The sequence below is a fragment of the Macaca thibetana genome, chromosome 5, assembly GCF_024542745.1.
Source record: "Macaca thibetana thibetana isolate TM-01 chromosome 5, ASM2454274v1, whole genome shotgun sequence".
In the NCBI taxonomy this organism is placed as follows: Eukaryota; Metazoa; Chordata; class Mammalia; order Primates; family Cercopithecidae; genus Macaca; species Macaca thibetana.
In genome coordinates, this window is record NC_065582.1 from 24,478,392 (window position 1) to 24,497,968 (window position 19,577).

The following is a 19,577-nucleotide window of genomic DNA, read 5'->3' on the forward strand; positions in this document are numbered from 1 at the left end:
AGAAGGAACATTTCCCCAAAAAAGGGAAAAGAGGAGCTAATATCAGAAGGGAGGAAGACAAAATAAACAGTTGTCTAATATACGGAATTGTGTATTTATTTAAGAATGTAGCTATATATACATATATATTCTAACCTTGGTTTTGCCACTTACAAACCTGTGATGTTAAACAAATCACTTAATCTCTCTGGGCCTCAGTTTCCTAATTTATAGAATGGGGATAATTATAGTACCAAACCCACAAGGGATATGTGGGCAAGTTGTGCCTTTAAACATCACTTGGCATATATCAAGCATTATTTAAGTGTGAACAATAATATAAAGTAAGTTCATATTCTCTCCACCACATTTAAACATTTTTTCTTGGCCTTTCTATTTCATCTTTAAGCTTTATTTTCTAACTTTCTCTGTGTTTTGATGCTTTTTGTTTTCAGTTGGCTTCACTTTCTTATTTTTATTTTAATTTTTATTATTTGTGGAGACAAGGTCTCATTCTATCACCCAGGCTGGAGTTCAGTGATGTGATCACCAGTCACTGCAGCCTCAACCTCCTGGGCTCAAGCCATCCTCCCACCTCAGCCTCCTGAGTAGCTGGGACTACCAGAGCATACCACCACACCTGGCTAATATTTTGTAATTTTTTTTTTCTTTTTTCTTTCTTTTTTTCGTGGAGACAGGGTTTCACCATGTTGCTCAGGCTGGTCTCAAGTGAGTCAGTGGTCTCAAACTCCCCAGCTCAAGTGATTGTCCTGCCTCAGCCTCCCAAAGTGCTGGGATTACAGGTGTGAGCCACCACACCCAGCCTTCTTCTTTAATCTTAAATATTATATTTCTGTCTATTTTATTATTTTTAATAATCTCCTTTTTTTTTTTTTTGAGACAGAGTGTGGCTCTGTTGCTCAGGCTGGAGTTCAGTGGCACAATCTCATCTCACTGCAACCTCCACCTCCCGGGTTCAAGCGATTCTCCTGCCTCAGCCTCCAGAGTAGCTGGGATTACAGGTGCCCAGCATCACACCCTGCTAATTTTTGTATTTTAGTAGAGATGGGGTTTCACCATGTTAGCCAGGTTGGTCTCAGACTCCAGGTCTTGAGGTCCTGGTCTCAAGTGATCTGCCTGCCTTGGCCTTCCAAAGTGCTGGGATTACAGGTGTGAGCCACCATGACCAGCCTATCTTAACTTCTTACCTGATATTTCCAACATTTGATGGCTCACTTCTTTAGATCTATCTCAAAGTCAAGTTGTGGGAGTTACACAGAGACAGAGAGAGCATGGAGGGTCATACCAACAGTCGTTACAGCGCCCGGTAAATTCCCTAGCCCTAGTTAAAGATGACTCCAGGAACGAATTCAGGAATATGATATAACATATCTCCCAGGGACCACAGACCTCATTGTGCGAAGAGCGAATCTGATTATCTAAAAAGTACTTTTAAACGGAAACTTTGCTATATTTTAGATTTCAAAACACACATACCTTTTTTCCTTTAGAGGAGGGAGGAAAAAAAAAAGAGGGTAAAGCAAATGAAACTTCTTTAGGGCAACTCCTTTTTGTGACAGAAAAACAGTTGCAGTGGTCTTAGAATAACTGATTGGATGAAAGGCAATCTAGTTTTTGTTTACTTAAGAGAAGGGAGAACTCCTCTTAATATCAGAATTAGCCCAGTCCATACAGGTGAGATTAGGTTCTCAAACCTTTCATGACAAGTGTTTTGGGGGGTTTTTTGTAATTCTACTTCTGAAATGCTTTGGGCGTCTACATGTTATGCGTGTGCCCAGTGAGCATTCTCTGAGGGTTAAGAATCATTTCCCAACTATCCTGTACAATTCTCTACATGTGCATTATCATGTAATACCTTTGAACTACACATAATGCACGGAATTTATGATTTCAAGTTCGATCCCGTGCGATTTAATTTCTAAGCAGATTACATATTTAACAGAAAGCAAGAAAGAAGATGAAATGTGGTTCACAATTTTTTCATCATAATCCATTTATATAAGATAATTTGGAAAAGAATCTTTAAGTCATTTTTATTAGTCTGTCAAAGAAATGGCTGCTAATAAAACTGCCCAATCAAATCATTACCAATACTGTACATTGACCCTTGGCATAGGTAGAAGTTTCTTTCCATCCTTTCTTCCTAATCTCTTACTTAACTAGGCTCTGGAATTCCACTCTCATTAACACCCAAAGGTTAGCTCTATGCACAGGTCAAATGTCAAATGGAGAATTAAAGCAATTGTCTGAATAATTCAGACTTAATACTTTCATCAGAAATATTATTATAATCAAAATAAATTTCACCCCAAATTAACCATGAAATTATCTCCAGTCTTTTCATTGCATTATTAGCCCATTTCCTGCTCATATGAGAACACACCCTTTCACACAAACATCAGCCAGAAGACTCTGGAATATTTTGCTTGCTAATATCCTGACTATAAATTACCATCAGAATTCATCAACTAATCATTTTGGTAGAGTTTCTCATAGGACAAAAATCAAAACAAAAAAACGTCATTCACACATATATCATATGTTCTTAAATTCAGTAATGCATACCACTCTTTTCTGTCCAATCATTTAAGGAGGCTCTTCATTCCAGATACAGTTCCTTTATATATTTCTTCTTTTTAATAAAGGCTGTTCATTAAATACGCAATACATTATCAATGACTCTTATTTTAATATGTTTCATAAAACTTTCACAAATATGGAAATAAAGTCCTTTGAGAAATTGTGTGATGATTGTGGGTTTGGAAAACATTCTCAACAAATATGTGATCCCCTTCAGCACAAATAACATTTTTCACATTAAAAAAAATTTTCAATAGGGGCAGAGTCTTGCTATTTTGCCCAGGCTGGTCTCAAACTACTGGGCCCAAGCAATCCTGCCCTCTCAATCACATTAAAATTTAATGCAGACACATGAATAGATCAACACGAGTGTGATTTTTTTTAGAAGGAAACCTCACCCAGTTTTAGTTATTTATATTATTCAGCCTCAACATCCAGCGACACAACACATGATTCATTCTGCGTGGTGCACATAACCGAGGGTTGCCCTTGCACACCACAGCACCCTTCCCAGAGGCCCACTCCCAATTACCATATTCTCTTAGGACCAGGATTCCTAAATGTCAGTCATGTGGGAGATGCCAGCCTTAAATTCAAAAAATTACTTGAATCTATTCGCAGAAGCACTGTGGTATAGTAGGTATCTGATCTTTGCTAATAAGTTTTCATAATTGTATTGTAACTTATATGGAACTGTCCTTCCTTGGGCCATCTTGGATTTTACCACTCCCTAACTCAAAGCGAGATTAAGCACTTCATCCCATCTCCCAAAGTAATTTACTCCACGAATCATTATGGAGCACTGTAGATCTGCTGATGTCCCCATCCATTATTTCTGTTTCCCCAAAGTTTCTCTTGAACCACCAGCCCTTAAGTCTTTCCCTTCTCTCTCTCTGACTGTCTACACACCCTCTGAATATGTCCCTCTCCTTCTTATCCAGTTTAGGTCCTCAGCCTTCCTGAAGGCCCAGCCCTCCAAAAAGTTTATCAGAGCAGTCTTCCAACAAAAGCTTGTTTCTTCCTAGAGAGTGGATTCTACTGCCAAGAAAAATAACATATTCTCTATGTACTTACAGTGTGCTGGAATGATTTATTCAATGCTTTCCTGATTTTTTGCCACCCTAGGCCCTGTTCATCCACCTCCGGCACACCCATACCCATTTACAGCACACAGGTCAAGAAGCTCTGCTCTAAGGATTTGAAAACATACTGATAAGTTACATTCCAGTAACGCCCTCACAGACTTCAGTTCACATAAACAGCTCATGACCCTCCATGTCCAATAAGAAATAGTTATGTTTATTTCTCCATCTGTGGACATTGCTATGGGAAATGCTTTAAGAAGAGTGTCCAACTGTGTATCAGAAAATGAGTTCCAAGCCTCCTGGGCTTCAGAACCTTGGGCAGGTTGTTTAATCTCTCTCTGAAGCTCAACTTAATCATCTATAAAATGAGAGTGCTCCTTCTAGCTAGGAAAAAACTATAATTGTAATGTTTCACAATTCTATGGAACACTAATGAAGATTGGGTTTAACATCAGGAGTAATTCAAAATAAATTTACCCTAATCAAAAACCTATAATTGGAAAAATTAGTTAAATACTAAATATTTCTGCAAAGTGAATTTCTCTCCCAAAAGCATCTGACAAACTGCATGATCATTATTCAAGTGTTAGACAAATGCAGCTGGATGAATGCTCTAAAACAGCTGCCAAAGCATGGAGAAAATCTATGGGCTGAATTCTCCTTCAATAACTCAGACGGCATTGCTTTTTTTGTTCTTGTTCTTATTTTTGTGGGTTTTTACAAAACATAGTTTTTGAATTACAGAGTCAAAACAGAATACTAATTGAGCTATACTTAATTGCTGGAAATTAGCCTAAAAAGATCAAAATTATATAGCATCTTTATACTCCATGGCTTACTAGAGAGTGCTCAATAATAGCTACCTAGGGAGGAAAAGTATCAGTAATCAATTGTTGCTAAGTACAGTATAATCTAGTATATGCTTAATATACTTCTACTTATATACTATATAACTGTATTATATGTTTGTTTATATATATTATTTATATACGTGATATATTATAACAGACTATATATGTGCCAGATAATTATGTTCCATTAACATGTAAAATTTTCATCTAGAGAAAATTTTCAATTTAGAGAATGCAATTTTGGGGGTGTTGTCCTTTGAGGCTGATTTCCCTCATTAAGACATTAAAACTATTTGGGATAGAGCTTATACTAGGATAAGCTCCATTGAATTATATATAAATATAAAATATTTATAATATTTCATTATCTATTTATAATATCATTATAATAGTATAATATTTATACTATAGTAATGGAATAATGGAATATAAATATGATATATAAGTATAAGCTCCATTATAATATATACATATGTAATATATTTAATATAATATATACATATATTGTAAATATATATCTGTATATATTGTAAATATATAATTTTGTATTGTAAATATATGATATATTACATATTTTATATAATATATAATATATTGTATATATAATATATTTACTATATATTATACATTATATTATATATACATACTATCATATGTAAATATATAAATATATATTATATACTTATAGATACACTATATATTAGTATATATACTATTATATTAGTATATATATACTATATAGTGTATATATAATTAGCATATATACTAGTATATGGAATAATGGTATATACACTTAGTATATATACTATATTTATTAGTATATTAGTATATGCTATATCCCAAATAGTTTTACCATCTTGATGAGGGAAATCAGCCCCAAAGGAGAGCACCCCCAAAACTGCATTCTCTAAACAAACCTGCATTCTCTAAACAAAACTGCATTCTCTAAACAAAAATTTTCTGTAGATGAAAATTTCACATGTTAATGGAACATAATTATCTGGCACAATGTATCTTGAATGCTTATATGTCACCACATTCAGAACAATGAAGAAAAAGACACAAGAAGTGTGAACGATTTACTAGCTTAAAATAAAGTCCTCTCTTTGTCTTTCCATATCTTATGCATCTTTTAAGTCCTACTCAAATCCCCACCTCCTTCTGAAAGCCCTCCATTACAGACCACTCTCTTATAACTCCCTGAAGAATTAGAGTCAATACCTTCGTACCAAGTACTTGGTAAAATGCTGTTGTTTCTTGCTCCCTTTTGAAATATCTCTTCAATTTGCAGAATATCACTCATATAGGAGGCACTTAGTTATTACTGTTAAATAAGTACAGTTGTGCTACAAATATACTAACACATAAAGAAATGAAAGATGCAGTATTTCATTTACAGCGCTCTACTACTCAGAGTTTGATTTCCAAATGTGACCTGGTTTGAAAGCATTTCTACCTGGAATTTCCAAATGCCTGGTGAATGAATGTCTTTATTTTTTCTCGGTGACCTGTCCAATTAGGATGATTTATACTGCAAGTTGTTAGTAGGGCCTTTTTGATAATAAAGCATTCTTACTACCTTGGTCTGAGGGGCTGAGAACATTATGGAAAATGTAACGTATTCCACAAATGAGAGCCTTCTTGGCCTTTTGGAAATGTTGGCAGAGGTATGAATGTTTTCCTTATACTACTGTCTTTATGGAGTCCATGAATGCATTACCTTTGTCCAGTGAATTTTTGAAAAAATATTAACAAGTCTCAATCTTCTGTACATTCATTTAAGAAACGCATTCTCATTGATTCACTTTCCCCGTACACAGAGGCCACAGAATTATAGTATCCAATGAATGCAGCTTCAATGTTAAAATAGTAACAGCAACAAGAATAAGAATTTTAAAACTTTTCAGGAAAAATACCTCGTACTGAATTGATGTCCCTGAAAATTAGGTGTAATTTTTTAAGATACAGTTTGTGCAAATTGAAATAGACTCAAAGGAAAAGGGAAAATGTTTGTTAAAATAGCATAAGGTGCCCTCACTCCCATCTATCCAGTAATCTGAATCTCCTATTTTAAAAAAGCATACTCAGAAGTCTAGAAACAATAGAAAAGGATCTCAAAAATATTAAAAATATCACATAGTTCATGTTTTTCACTGCTGGAGAGAAATCTAGAGTTGTCCTCAACACACAACCTAACAATTTAGACACACGAGTAAAATGAATATACTCTTTTAATGAAGTTTCTCATGTTCACTCCATAGTTAACTAGTGGAGAGGAAATTAGAAATTGAAATAGTTTTGACAAGTACAGTAAAAATGTGTGTTACTCATACATATGAAAATATAAAAACGCTACTAATCCCAATGCTACACTGACCAGTGGAATACCGAAACTAACACGTTATGGACATTGGGGAGACCATTCTAAGTATTTAATAACATTCAACGCAGAGGTTATTCTAATTTGAAGAAGGCTAATTTGAGGAAAGCTTATAGAATTCTTCCTATGCATTAACACATAGAAGCATTTTTGTCAGGTATTTTGCACATGTTCAACACCTCTAAAGTTTTCTGCAGCTCAAGCATTTGGAGTCAAGAAATGGCAGCAAAAATTCTTCCAGAGGAGGAAGCCTCCTTATTTTAAGTACTGAGTGTGACCCATTGTATGGAGAAATTAATGTTAAATGCAAGAACAGAATGAGGACCTGCATCTCACTGAGGAGACTGAAGGCAACACAGAACCAGGGCTCAATACAGAAAAAACCAGAACAAGAAATACGACCAGCCTAGGGTGGAACATTAACATAAGACCCAGTTGGTGACAAAACATACATGCCAAGCACTGTGGATACAATAATTAATCTGCCAAAGATAGCCACCTCTCCTCAAGGTCACGGTTCTGAAAGGAAGGCAGAATTATGTATTGATGTAACTATTTGCCTTGCAGGTTGAGAAGCAGGTGTGCTTGCATGCATGTTAATGGTTTGGCAAAGTGTGTATAACTAGATCTGACATGTGTGTCATTCATTCTGAAGTGTTCACTCACTCATCACTTTCAACAACACATTGAGAACCTACTATAGACCTGACAGATGCAGCAGATGGTCCACACTGAAATGTGCAGTCACTATCTTGATTCCAGAAGACAGACAAGTTTGAAAATGTCTCCTTAAGAAAATGAGAAGACATTTCACTTTATAATTTGGCAACTGTGAAAATTAAGCTCTGACATTATAAAATACGTCCTAAATCTAATTGAAATTATAATTTTCACTAGATGTTGGGACTTCTTCATTTATTGTGTTAGTGGCATTTAATAATATTTATTTGCCAAATACTTTTACAGAGTTTAATTTATAAATGGCCATTAAGTCACCTCAACCTTCTAACAGTTTTAGCATGTTTGGCTATGAAATTATTTCTCAAGAACTGTTCTCCAGGGAGAAAGACAACTCCAGCACAAGCAATACTTTAAGCCATGAAGTTGTAACCTATCTCAGAAGGTATCTGGTTAGCATTCTGTTGAAAGCAAAGGCAAAGTCAGCCCAACTGTTTAAAAACCCAGAGAACAACAATAGCCCAAGAAAACTTCCAGAAAAAAAAAATTCTTCAGAAATGATATTTTTACAAGAACCAACCACTCAGATTAAAGAAAAAACTCTCAATTCCTGAAAATAGCTATGAGTAGAAGTAAAAACAAGAAAAACAAGGGCTATTGTATAGATAGGAGTGAAGTCTATAAATACAAATAGTTAAACCAATTTGAAATTTAAAGCAAAGATGACTTCTACATTCACAATTATCTTGCCATCATCAAACCCTAGATAAAACCTATATGTCTAGATAGTATTTTAGTCTATTTAGCTACGTAGTATCATTCATTATATATCTATGTAATAGTATTCACATGAGATTTATCTACATATATATTGTTATGGCTTTAGCATTTTCCCAAAACTGAATTTGACTCTTGAGAAAATACATGCAGCAGCTGATTTCTCTTTGTGTGAGCTGTATAAAGGTCTTGTTGATTTTGTGGAGTTAATTCAGTTTCCAAAAGTGCATGAATTTAATTCCCCTGATGCTGGTTATGTTGAAAATCTGGCTTAACATTTACTGAGTTCCCACAATGAATAAGACTGGCTTCCTCTAGTAAACTTAAAGAAAAAAAATCTGTACTGAACAATGTCAAGATCTGAGACAAGTAAAAATGTTTGAGTAGGACTGTTGCACTTTAAAATCAGATGTCCAGCACTGCACCTAAAACATAAAAAGAACAAAAAGTATTGCATTTTGCAAATGTCTTTAACATTTTCAATAGTTTCCGCTACAGATATTGCCTTTGTATTTGCTACATTAAGAATAGAATAGAGAAGCCTTCAACCCCTGCATCATATGCAGCAGGCATTTTGCAGAATCAAGTAATGTATCCACTGGTTATACAGCATGCAATATAAGCTCGATGTGTGTGAAAGAGTGAATCCAAAGCAAAAAATGAAATAACACATTTCAAGAAATACAATGGCGTTGCCTCAAAGGGTGACCAGCAGGTAAAGTAAAATGGCATGGACATAGTAGGTGTGCATTAAATACTCCCTAAATTACATTAAAATTATTAGTTCTATTTAAAAAGGCCTATATTTTCATCTCGGAAAGTTAATTTCAGTGTGGAATGACACACAGTAATATTTTACAAAAGTTATGAAGAAAGGTTATTTTAGAAATTACCACTTGGCTAAAAAAAGAAAAGGAAAAAGGGTATTCAGGACATGGGTCAGGAAGATGACAATACAATCTTTATATTGAAGTTTCACTATGCTAAACTCAAGGCTAAAAGTTGTGATTTGTGCACGTTTTGAGCAGAGTTCTAGAAATAAGCTATTTCTTGGAGAAACCTTGCACAATGGTAGTGAATAGCAGCTGCATAGTGAAGGAAAGATTTTGTGATTTTAAATACTTTCTCCTATATAGGAAGAGAAATTGGATAGGTCCAATCAGTCAGCATCACTTTGGGATCTGAACATATGAGGAGTTACCTGCAGTGAGCAAATAAATGCGATAATTATTGTTCCTTCCAATTACCTTGACATACATAACTACAGCAAGAAATTTTGGGGGGCCAGGAGCAGTGGCTCATGCCTGTAATCCCAGGACTTTGGGAGGCCAGGGTGGGCAGATCACCTGAGGTCGGAAGTTCAAGACCAGCCTGACCAACATGGAGGTTTTTCATTTTTTGTTTTTTGTTTTGAAAGAGTCTCGCTTGTCACCCAGGCTGGAGTACAGTGGTGTGATCTCAGCTCACCACAACCTCCACCTCCAGGTTCAAGCGATTCTCCTGTCTCAGCCTCCTGAGTAGCTGCGATTACAGGCATGCGCCACCACAGCCGGCTAATTTTTGTATTTTTAGTAGAGACGGGGTTTCACCATATTGGTCAGGCTGGTCTCGAACTCCCGACTTCATGATCCTCCTGCCTTGGCCTCCCAAAGTGCTGGGATTACAGGTGTGAGACACCACGCCCAGCCAGCAAGAGGTTTTTTAGCAACCTGAATTTAAAAGTTATATTCAGGTTTATTTAGAAAATAAACAATTTGCATCCATTTTTAAAATAATCAGCCTTTGTTTGAAATGAAATGTCTTCAAATGAGGGGATTCTTTTTATTATAGAACTATGATGTTTAGCAATGAGGTTGATAGTAAACAGATTTCTGTAGAAAACAAAATATTTACCAGTAGTGGAAAGTTGTTCCATGGTGTATTATCATAAGTAATTCATTTATCTTTAAGAGCCATCTCTTTAATACTCCACATGTGCCACCCTACTCTTCAAAGATTACTCATCTGGGGACAGTTAAAGAAGTGAGCAAATCATTTGAAAATCGTAAAAGACACTAGTAACACGAACAGGCTCTTCTCTTGGGCCGTGTTTTATTAGAAAGACCTGGCAGTTAGATCACTTACAAAACACCGTACCCTGAATGTTCAAAGAAAGAGAAACCTTCACAGAGCAATGGACTCATGGCAATCCCAGTAATTAATGAGAAGGGAAGAAAGGGCAAATTTAAATATGTTTCAAATTTAAGTTCATTTGAACCATCACCTAGCTCGGATAAACCTCCTCCTCTTGGCATTTCAGAGTGCACAATTTGAATACCATTTCACGAGTAAAAGGAAAATGAAAACAGGAGATGCCTATCTTCCGTGTTAAAAACAAGCACACAGTTCTTAGTTTGCAACACTCGGGTCTCATGCAGAGTTTTTAAAGGTCAAAATTTTACTAAATCAATGCTTACCAATTATCTTTAAAATGTTTATTTAACACTTAAAAAGCAGTTTAACTTTCTAAAATGTCTGAAGACTCTTCTCTTCCAAAAGCAAGAGAGCCCCTTACTAGTCCAGTTACATGAGACAACAGACACAGCAAGTTCAGCACTGAAACTTGAAAAGACATGTTATTCACGTTGGTGTATTTCTCCATTATGCAAAACTGGATTCAGCGCACACAAAAAATAAGCATATGCAAAAGAGAAGTACCATTTCTATCCTTTCTTGTTATCACACTTCTGGCATGCTAATGTGCATGATGTCAACATCGACCAACATGGCTTTGTTTTATGATATGCATTTTTGCCTATTTGAGAAACTTCATTTATTCAAAAATATTCACTGAGTGGCCACTATGTCCCAAGCATAATACTAGACATTTGGGATTAAAATATATATATATATAAACAAAATACAATCCCAGAGCACAAGAAGCTACAGGAGCTATAGGAGCTTCTTATAGTCCAGGATTGTATTTTGTCTATATATTTATCCCATGTAGACCAACAATGGAAAATGCCATAATGAGGTAATAATAATTGTTGCCACATATTGAATTAAGAACTTTATATTTACCACCTCATTTAATCATGACGTTATTGTCGTTTCATAGGTGATGAATTTGGGAGGTAGAGAGAAGTTAATGGACTTGCCCAGGGACACTCAGCTAAAAATAAGAAGCCTCGGGATTTGAGCTCAAGTCCCCTGACATCAAAGTCCACGCTGTAATTCTTTACATGACAGCTCTCCAAAGAAAAATGGAAGCATAAAGAAAGAACCCCAGTAGGGGCAAGAGAGTTAGGGAGCCAGGAGAAAGGAGGTTTCAAAGAGCTTTTGCTTCTGCTGAGACTGTAAAAGACTAAGTTAGTCAGGACCTGAGCAGTTTCATCATAAATTCTTTAGGAAAATAAGTCAGATTGCCAATGAAAATGTTGATATTGCCCTAGATTTATTTGGCTACCTAAAGAAACAACCTTAAAGACATACTCAAATACTGTCACACACTTTGTTCCTATTGAGTGACGCTTGCTTGATTCAAGCTTGCTTGATTATTGTTCATCATCATGTCAAACTGAAGAAAAGCAAGAATGTCCCACATTTTAAAATTGATAAAAGGCAAACAGGCAGGGTGTAGTGGCTCACACCTGTAGTCCCAGCTATTCAGGAGGGTGAGAAGGGACACACCTTGAGCCCTAGAGTTCAAGGCTGCAATGAGCGATGATCGTGCCACTTCACTCTAGCCTGGGTGACACAGCAAGACCCCATCTCAAAAAAAAAAGCAAACATGTACACAAAAAACCGTGAGAAGAGGGAAAAAGTCCTTCAGGGCTATCAACTAGGCCTGTGCAACAGCATCCTAACAGGAAAGCATGCGGCAGGATTGGTGGAGGCAGATCTCACATGGCAACGCAGCCAAGAGTGCCTACTCTAAATGACCTTAAAGGGCATGGAGCACAGTTTCCAGACCAACTGAAAGTAAGAAAAGAATATTTACAAATTAGCGTTTCTTCTTCATAACTAGATGTAAGCAGCTCCATGAAATGTGTTTCTATATACTACACTACTTTGGCCTCATAGTGATCCTGTGAGTTCTGAGTTCTTAACGTATTCCCATTTCATACACAAGGAAAAGAGGTGAACAAAAGTTAAAAGCATGGAGTTATTTAACAATAAAAGAATTGTGAGGCATTTGTGTAACTTTAATCATTTTCATCAAAATGATTTGTCCTTTTCAGCTCCATAAGACAGGGAGAGAAAAAAGCAAACAAACAAAATTATTTCTCCTCTGCCTCATTGCCTCAGCATCATGCTCTGATTCTAAGCATAACTTAAAAGCCTACTCTACATAAACCACTATACTAGCTGTTTATGGAGGGAAAAAATGGAAAACATATGTTCCCTACCCCTGAAGAGCTCCCTGTATGAGGCCCTCTGCTGAAGAATTGCCAAATGAATCATTTTTTTCTTTGTTCTACATCCAGTCTCATGTGACAAATGAATATTTAACACTATGATAAAGAATGATTATGGGCTAATGCTGTGTTTCTCATGCTAGTGTAACACTAGTTCCAAGATAGGCTGCCTTTTTTATTGTTGCTGTCGTTGTTGTTGTTGTCGTTGTTGTTGTTGTTGTTGTTATTTTGTTTCTGAGATAGGGTCTCGTTCTGTCGCCCAGGCTGGAGTGCAGTGGTATGATCATGGCTAACTGTAACCTCAAACTCCTGGGCTCAATCACCCTCCCAAGCCTCCCAAGTAGCTGGGACTACAGGCAAATGCTACCATGCCCAGCTAATTCTATTTTTTTTGTAGAGACAGGATCTCATGATGTTGCCTAGGCAGAACTCGAACTCCTAGCCTTAAGCATTCCTCCCACCTCAACCAGGTGTGAGCCACCATACCAGGCCTCCTTTTTTTTACCAAAAAAAAAAAAAAAAAAAAAAGAAGAAGCGGGAGAGAAGGAAATCCCATGGTAAAAGGCTGGGAAATCTTATATAGTACGCATCTACCTTGGAGATTTGAAACATACATTAGCCTATTAAGAGCTCTGTTAAGTCTTTCAATAAACAAACTTGCTTATCTTTGTTTACATAATACCTATCAAACCACTGAATATATGTTCTATGAAATATACTTTGAGAAAAGCTGGGTTAATGTGTCACCCCTTACAAGAGCTATTTCGTATTTGTTAATATTTAGAAATAGGATTTCACCCTTATGGCAAGCCGGTAAGGGAGTTACTAGCAAATGAGTCATCTGCCACCTCTCAAATCCGTTTTCATAGAAAGCTGCCTCTTTTGTCTGAGCAAAAGCTATCATGTAGGGGCAAGCCCAACTTGCCTTCTCTTCCATTAACCAATCACAAATCAATCAAGAACATCACTTCTGGCAAAAGCTGTGTTGACTCACTCAGATCTAAAAATAACTCTTGACCATGTGTGGTAGGTCTAGATTCTTCTCTAGGATCTAACATGTATCTTCACGAATTTTAAGGTGTTATTTAGTTGTAATCATTTGCCACTAATACATACTAATCTGCTATAAAGAGAGGCCAGACAAATAATAAAAACCCCCACTTCTCTTTTTCAAGTTGTGTGGAAACTTTGCCAGCATTAAACGTTCCATCACAATATTTGGCAAATGCATACTGGCATTTATACACTTTAAATTTTAACAGATTCAGAGAGGAATACGTCCAAAATAATCATTCCAGCCTTTGAGAAAGAAAAATCCTGCTCTAAAGAATGTTTTTGAGATAGCGTTTTAGCTATAAATCAGATTTACTTCCCAAAAGCAATCTTGAACTACATGTAAAAGAAATAGTGTTTTAAGCAAATTAATCTTAACTCATATTTAACTCTGGGTGGAGTGGTCTGGGAACACAGAATCCATTACTTAGACTTAAGTTAACAAAGGTTTCTTTTATGAGTACTGTATTTCGATGATGGATATATATGCCTGGGAAGGCATATGTTTGGGTTTGAATACATGAGTCCTTAAGCATGGAAATAAGAAAAAATTATAAAATATAAGTAAAACGAAAGAAAAAATGGGAAAATGACCATGCCTAGCAGGTATGATATCTAATGGGGACATATCTGAGCACTTAGAATCAGCCCCTAGCCTAGTCTAAGCTCATTCTTCATCCCAGTTCCAAATGGGCCACAAACACTAACTCCCAGTGTAGAGGAAATCCATCTGGGGTCCAGACTTAACAATGTCTGAGGAGATGAGATCAATGACAGGACCATTTGTGATTCTGCTCATTGAAATTGGCTGCTACTCGCAACCCTCTCTCAACAGATTCTTGCAGACCTCAGAAGTGATACAAAATGATGACTGAGATCCAACATTCAGCTGGTCAGCAATCAAGCTGATTCCTAAGATGTCATCACAGAATAGGTTTGGCTATTCCTCGATGACCAATTCAAAATGCAATTTGCTTTGCCATTTGATGAATTCAAATGTTGAACATCTTGCAAAGAGAGCCATTTTCAGAAGATAAGCTCAACTACACCCCCACGTCCTGTATCAAGCATGTATAAAGATCACTTCTTTCTGCTCAGGAAGAGAGTTAATTGTATCAACAAACATTTCTGTCCAAAAACTGCTAGTCTAACTAAGTAAACGTCTAGCTTGCCGATTCCACCACAAGAAAGGGCTTTATGTGCGTATTGTGTTTTATTTCGTTGGAGTTCTTCTGTTATGTTTTATTTTGTTGGAGTTCTTCTGTTACGACAACTAAATTCTTAGAAATCCACTGTTTTTTTTTTTTTTAATGTTCAGAAAAAGAATCTAGATTAAGAAAACTTATCAACAAATCTGACACCTCTCTTGCTGGAAAATAAAACGAACGTGAGCCACTTCACCTCAAAATTTCAGTCAAGTAAACACACTAGTTAAGTTCAATATTATTTCCTAAAGCTGAATCAGAATGTTATTTCAAGCCAAAAAATAAGGTTCTTAAAAGGTGAAAATAGTTAAGGCAGTTGGCCCTTTTTCAAAAGCAGGGGTCCTAGTGAAGACAGATATCTATACCGGCTATTTTGGAATTTGTCAATGTCAACAAACTGTACAGTTCCTGTCTTTTGTCATCCATTCTTCAATAATCCAGTTTCCCTGACCTGCTGACCCTACTGTCTTTTTCTCCAGTCCTCCTAAAGCCAATCTTGCAGCCTCACATACCTTTATGCTGTTCTTCAACCTCCCAATTCTCTATTCCCCTCAGGGCAAGAGACTATCTTCTGTGTTATCTTCTATGGGCTGTGCAGAGGCACAACTCATAGAGGCCCAGTCCACCTTGAGTACACAGGTGCTCAAAAGAAAAAAAGAACACTGAATGAACCCACTTGTACCTCAGAATAAGTATAATATTCCTTTTTACTTCTTAAAATAGTTTAATCTAAAAGAAACTGAAAGGCCATCTAAGAATGGTGAACATTTTCCTTTATCCACATTTACCTGAAGTTAATTCACACAAGCACCATCAAACTTGTACACTGATCAGATCTCTACATTTACTAGTTTCCTGAAGATTTCTAATCTATATGACCCTCATAAAAGGTGATCGAGGGGGATATCACCCTTGTAGTTTTGTTAGCGTTGGTTTCTAATAGTTTATTTCTACTTTTAAAAATACAAGGGACATAGACACTTTGTATTCTATTAGTAATACCGTAGACTTAGAGTCTCCTTCATTTAAAAAGGAATGGTAAAGTACATATTGTACAACACTTCCAAGTTTGTCTCTGTGAGAGGAATTCAATCAATGTATTTTGTATGTATGAGGAATAAAACATTTTATTTTAATTCACTGTGTTATGTAGCTATTGATGGATTCATTTTTTCCATACTGCATATTCAGTATTTTTCCATAATGTAGATTATTTCATAATGTGGATTCAAGCCCGCTGTGTGCCAAACATGAGCTGGGTTCTGGAGTCAGGGTCCCCACTTCACAAAGCTTGCAATCTAAAAGAAGGATTTGCAAACCTTGATGAACTATATATTCCAGATACTTAAGCAAAGGAATCATTGTTTTCATTTTCTAAAGCATATCACATTCTAAGAGTAATACCACTTTAAAATTTTATTTCCAAATTTGAAACACCAAAAAGTTAAACATTAGCTTTCATATAATCTCTCTGAAGTAACAATGCAGAAAACTCTGGGATCAATCTACAAAATAGAGTAACAAAGGGTTTTCATTAAGAAGGCAGCAGGAGAGTCACAAATACTTAAATTAGCTTTAACTGTGCCTAGGATGTCCTGGCTTTGATTATTGGATTTAGCTGAAAATCAGTTATCACATTTAAAATTTTTCCCTATCTTCAGCTAACAGTATGAAACTAAGTTTCAAAATGTCCAATCCTACATGCTGAATCCTGCCAGATAGAGTAGTTAATATTAAATGTTTTCTAGGATCTGATCTTAGAATTTTGACAGCAAACTTACACAAACCTTTTTTTCTTATATTATTTGAAGGTAAGAAATATTTCCTGAAGATTTATTCTTGATCAACCTATCTACTATACATTTGAAGATCAAAATGTCTACTGATCGCCTATTTTAATCCTTTCTCAGTTTGGTTCTTATGCATCATTATAAAACTACTCTGGCCCTTCAATGAGAATTTTTAGCCTACTTTTCTTGCTTGCTTTGTCATTAAACAAAAATTAAGCATCCCATGCTGATATCATTAGCACAGATTACTTTAGCCATACCTTGATTATCAGAAGACCAGGCCCGAATTATTTCCTAAGCAGAAACATAATGAAAAAAAGTCCCAAGAACATTTTTAAATACCTCTTTATTAATACTAAATGCATCACAATTAACATAAATCAAAACGTGCTTTAACATACTCCTAGGAAAGATGAATACAGATGGTTATTCAGGAACATCAGTTGGAATAAAGACCCCATCACAAACTATTCATCTCAAATGGTTATAGCATAGAAAATGGAATACTCCTTTTCCCTTGGAAAGGCCTTGTGCCGTTTCAAAATCTGAACGTCAGTCAGAAACCACTTTTCACCCTGGTAGGAGGAGGGGGTCCGACGTGTCTGCATACACCACCACCCCAGATTGGCAATATCCCTAAGATTCCCCGAGCATCCACAGCAGCGAGTGTACCTAATACTTATGCACTCACAGGTAGAGATGGGTACACAGAGCCAATAAACTGGTCCTCTGGAAATTAGAGAAAAAAATGAGAAATAACTCGTTCTCCTTGCCTCTAAATCACTGCCTTCTGCACCTTATCTTTCTACTCATGTCAGCACGGAAGACCAACCCTCCTTGCTGGGGACTCGCAATCATTCCTTTGGTTTTTTCACCCAGCAAAGTGAGAACGACCGCTGGGGTTGCGTGCGTCAGGATTTGTTTTTTCCGTATTGCTACCCCCCACCCCCCGCCACCCCAGCCTCCCAAAACCTATACTCACTAGAGGGTGGGCTAAGGTCTGGGAAGATGGGCTTGGGGCTGAGCGGATGGGACGGAAAAGCAGAAATTGGGTCCCTGGCACTGTTAAGTCGGGTTCTTCCCCATTTCCATCCCTCCCTCCACTTCCCACCTTCCACCTTAGATACCTTTTACCAAGAAGCCCCCCTGGGCCCATCCCTCCCTCCTTCCCCCACCACCAGCAGTCCCACCCTCTGCCGCCCGCCCTCCGGGATGCCCCCAAGGCTGTCAGGGGGCAGCACCCTTACCAGGCTCATGGACGCCAGGGTTGTCGGATAGCTCGATGACCAGGAGCTCCCGGCCCTCGAAGCTGCGCCCCACCGTGTAAATCCTGCTGATGGCGGTGCACTGCAGCCACACGGACACGAGCGCCTCGCGCAGCTCGGGGTAGCGGTGGTACTCGAAGGAGATGCCGTCCTCCTGCTGCAGCCGCCGGCGCCGCCTCATGCCGGCCGCGGGAGCCCCGGGCTCCTGGGCTTCGGCGCCCAGGAGCCACCCGCAGGCAGCCAGTGCCCCGCACAGAGCCAGCAGCGCGCGGCCCCCTCGCCCAGCCATCACTGCGCTCCGCCGCCGCCGGCCGTGCCTTCCTACGCGGGCGGCCTCTTTTGTCTGCCCGGACCTGGGCTTAGCCGGCCGGCGCTGCTGGGGGCGGCGGCAAGTTCCGCACCAGCCTCCACTCGCCTCACCTTCCCCGGTTGAATGAGTGTCAGCCCGCGCACTGGGGCCACCCAGAGGAGAGGGGCGAAGCCGCGGCTCCGCGGGCTGCACTACTGGCCGCGGAGCCCAGGGGAGCTGCAGGAGAAACCACTGCGAGGAGGGGGTCGGCGGAGAGCGAGACGGGCCGGCGTGGATTTGGGAGGGCTGCTGGCGTTATTTATTGTCTCGGAACCACGTCAACAGCCAAATGGCGTCCGGGACGACGCAGGTGAAATGACAGCTAAGGTCTGGGGTTCGGGAACGTTACTGTCATTGAGACACCCATGACCCACCCACGTCACTGCGTATGGAAAAAATATTCTTGTATTGTTACTGGAGCCTTTTAAAGGGACATCTATTCCAAGCCTTCCAGTTTCCATCTTGATGCACCAAGAATTAGAGAATATTCCAGAAAAAAAGGAAGTATTGGCAGCCACTTACCATCTCCTGATGCGTCTTTCATAACTGTATCAAGAGTCCAAACACAAACCCAAGGGTTGGGTTTTCATTTCTTGGAAAGTCTTGCTGGAAATCAGAACATTAAGTGCTTTGATTCAGAGATTTAAGAGAATAGAAATGCTTTCTTCCAATTTGTAGATAACTGTCCTTAATTGCATTTATGCACGTTCCTAGATTCTTCCAGAAAACAAACAGACAAAACAGATAAGGCAATGTCATGTGGCTGTGCCTGCACCAGCCCTCCTCTGTAATACTATGGGGAAAATAAAATACAACTCTGCTGATGCTTTAGACAAAGGATTTAGTTTGGCATTAAGATTAAATCCTGTTAAGAAAACTCTGATGATGACACCTCCATTCCTTTTGCAAAGCTATTGTAAAAATAAAACATCATTTACAGCTTTAAATACCCACCCCTTAGTCGGGATTTATATTCCTGGAGCAATGTCTGGAGCAGATGTTACTCTAAAGGGGCTGCTGTTTGGAATCAGGGACAGCACAAATCTAAATAAATAATCCATTGGGTTTTGCAACCAAGCAGGAAAAGTGGACACCATGCGGATAATTTTTCATGTTAGGCTTTTTGTTTGTTTGTTTTTCTAAACTTGTTCATTCTTCACCTGT

The 19,577-nt window shown here is 38.0% G+C and overlaps 1 protein-coding gene across 3 annotated transcripts in view; it reads right to left on the reverse strand.

The window, feature by feature from the left end:
* The window catches only part of CPE (carboxypeptidase E), a 536,015-nt gene extending 517,513 nt beyond the window's left edge, over positions 1-18,502 (reverse strand). For all 3 annotated transcript variants that reach the window (XM_050791822.1, XM_050791823.1, XM_050791824.1), the window contains exon 1: positions 18,047-18,502. In XM_050791822.1, the coding sequence (XP_050647779.1) occupies positions 18,047-18,353 (307 nt within the window). In that variant the 5' untranslated portion in view covers positions 18,354-18,502. The remainder of the gene's footprint in view (positions 1-18,046) is intronic.
* Between the last annotated feature and the right edge of the window lie 1,075 nt (positions 18,503-19,577).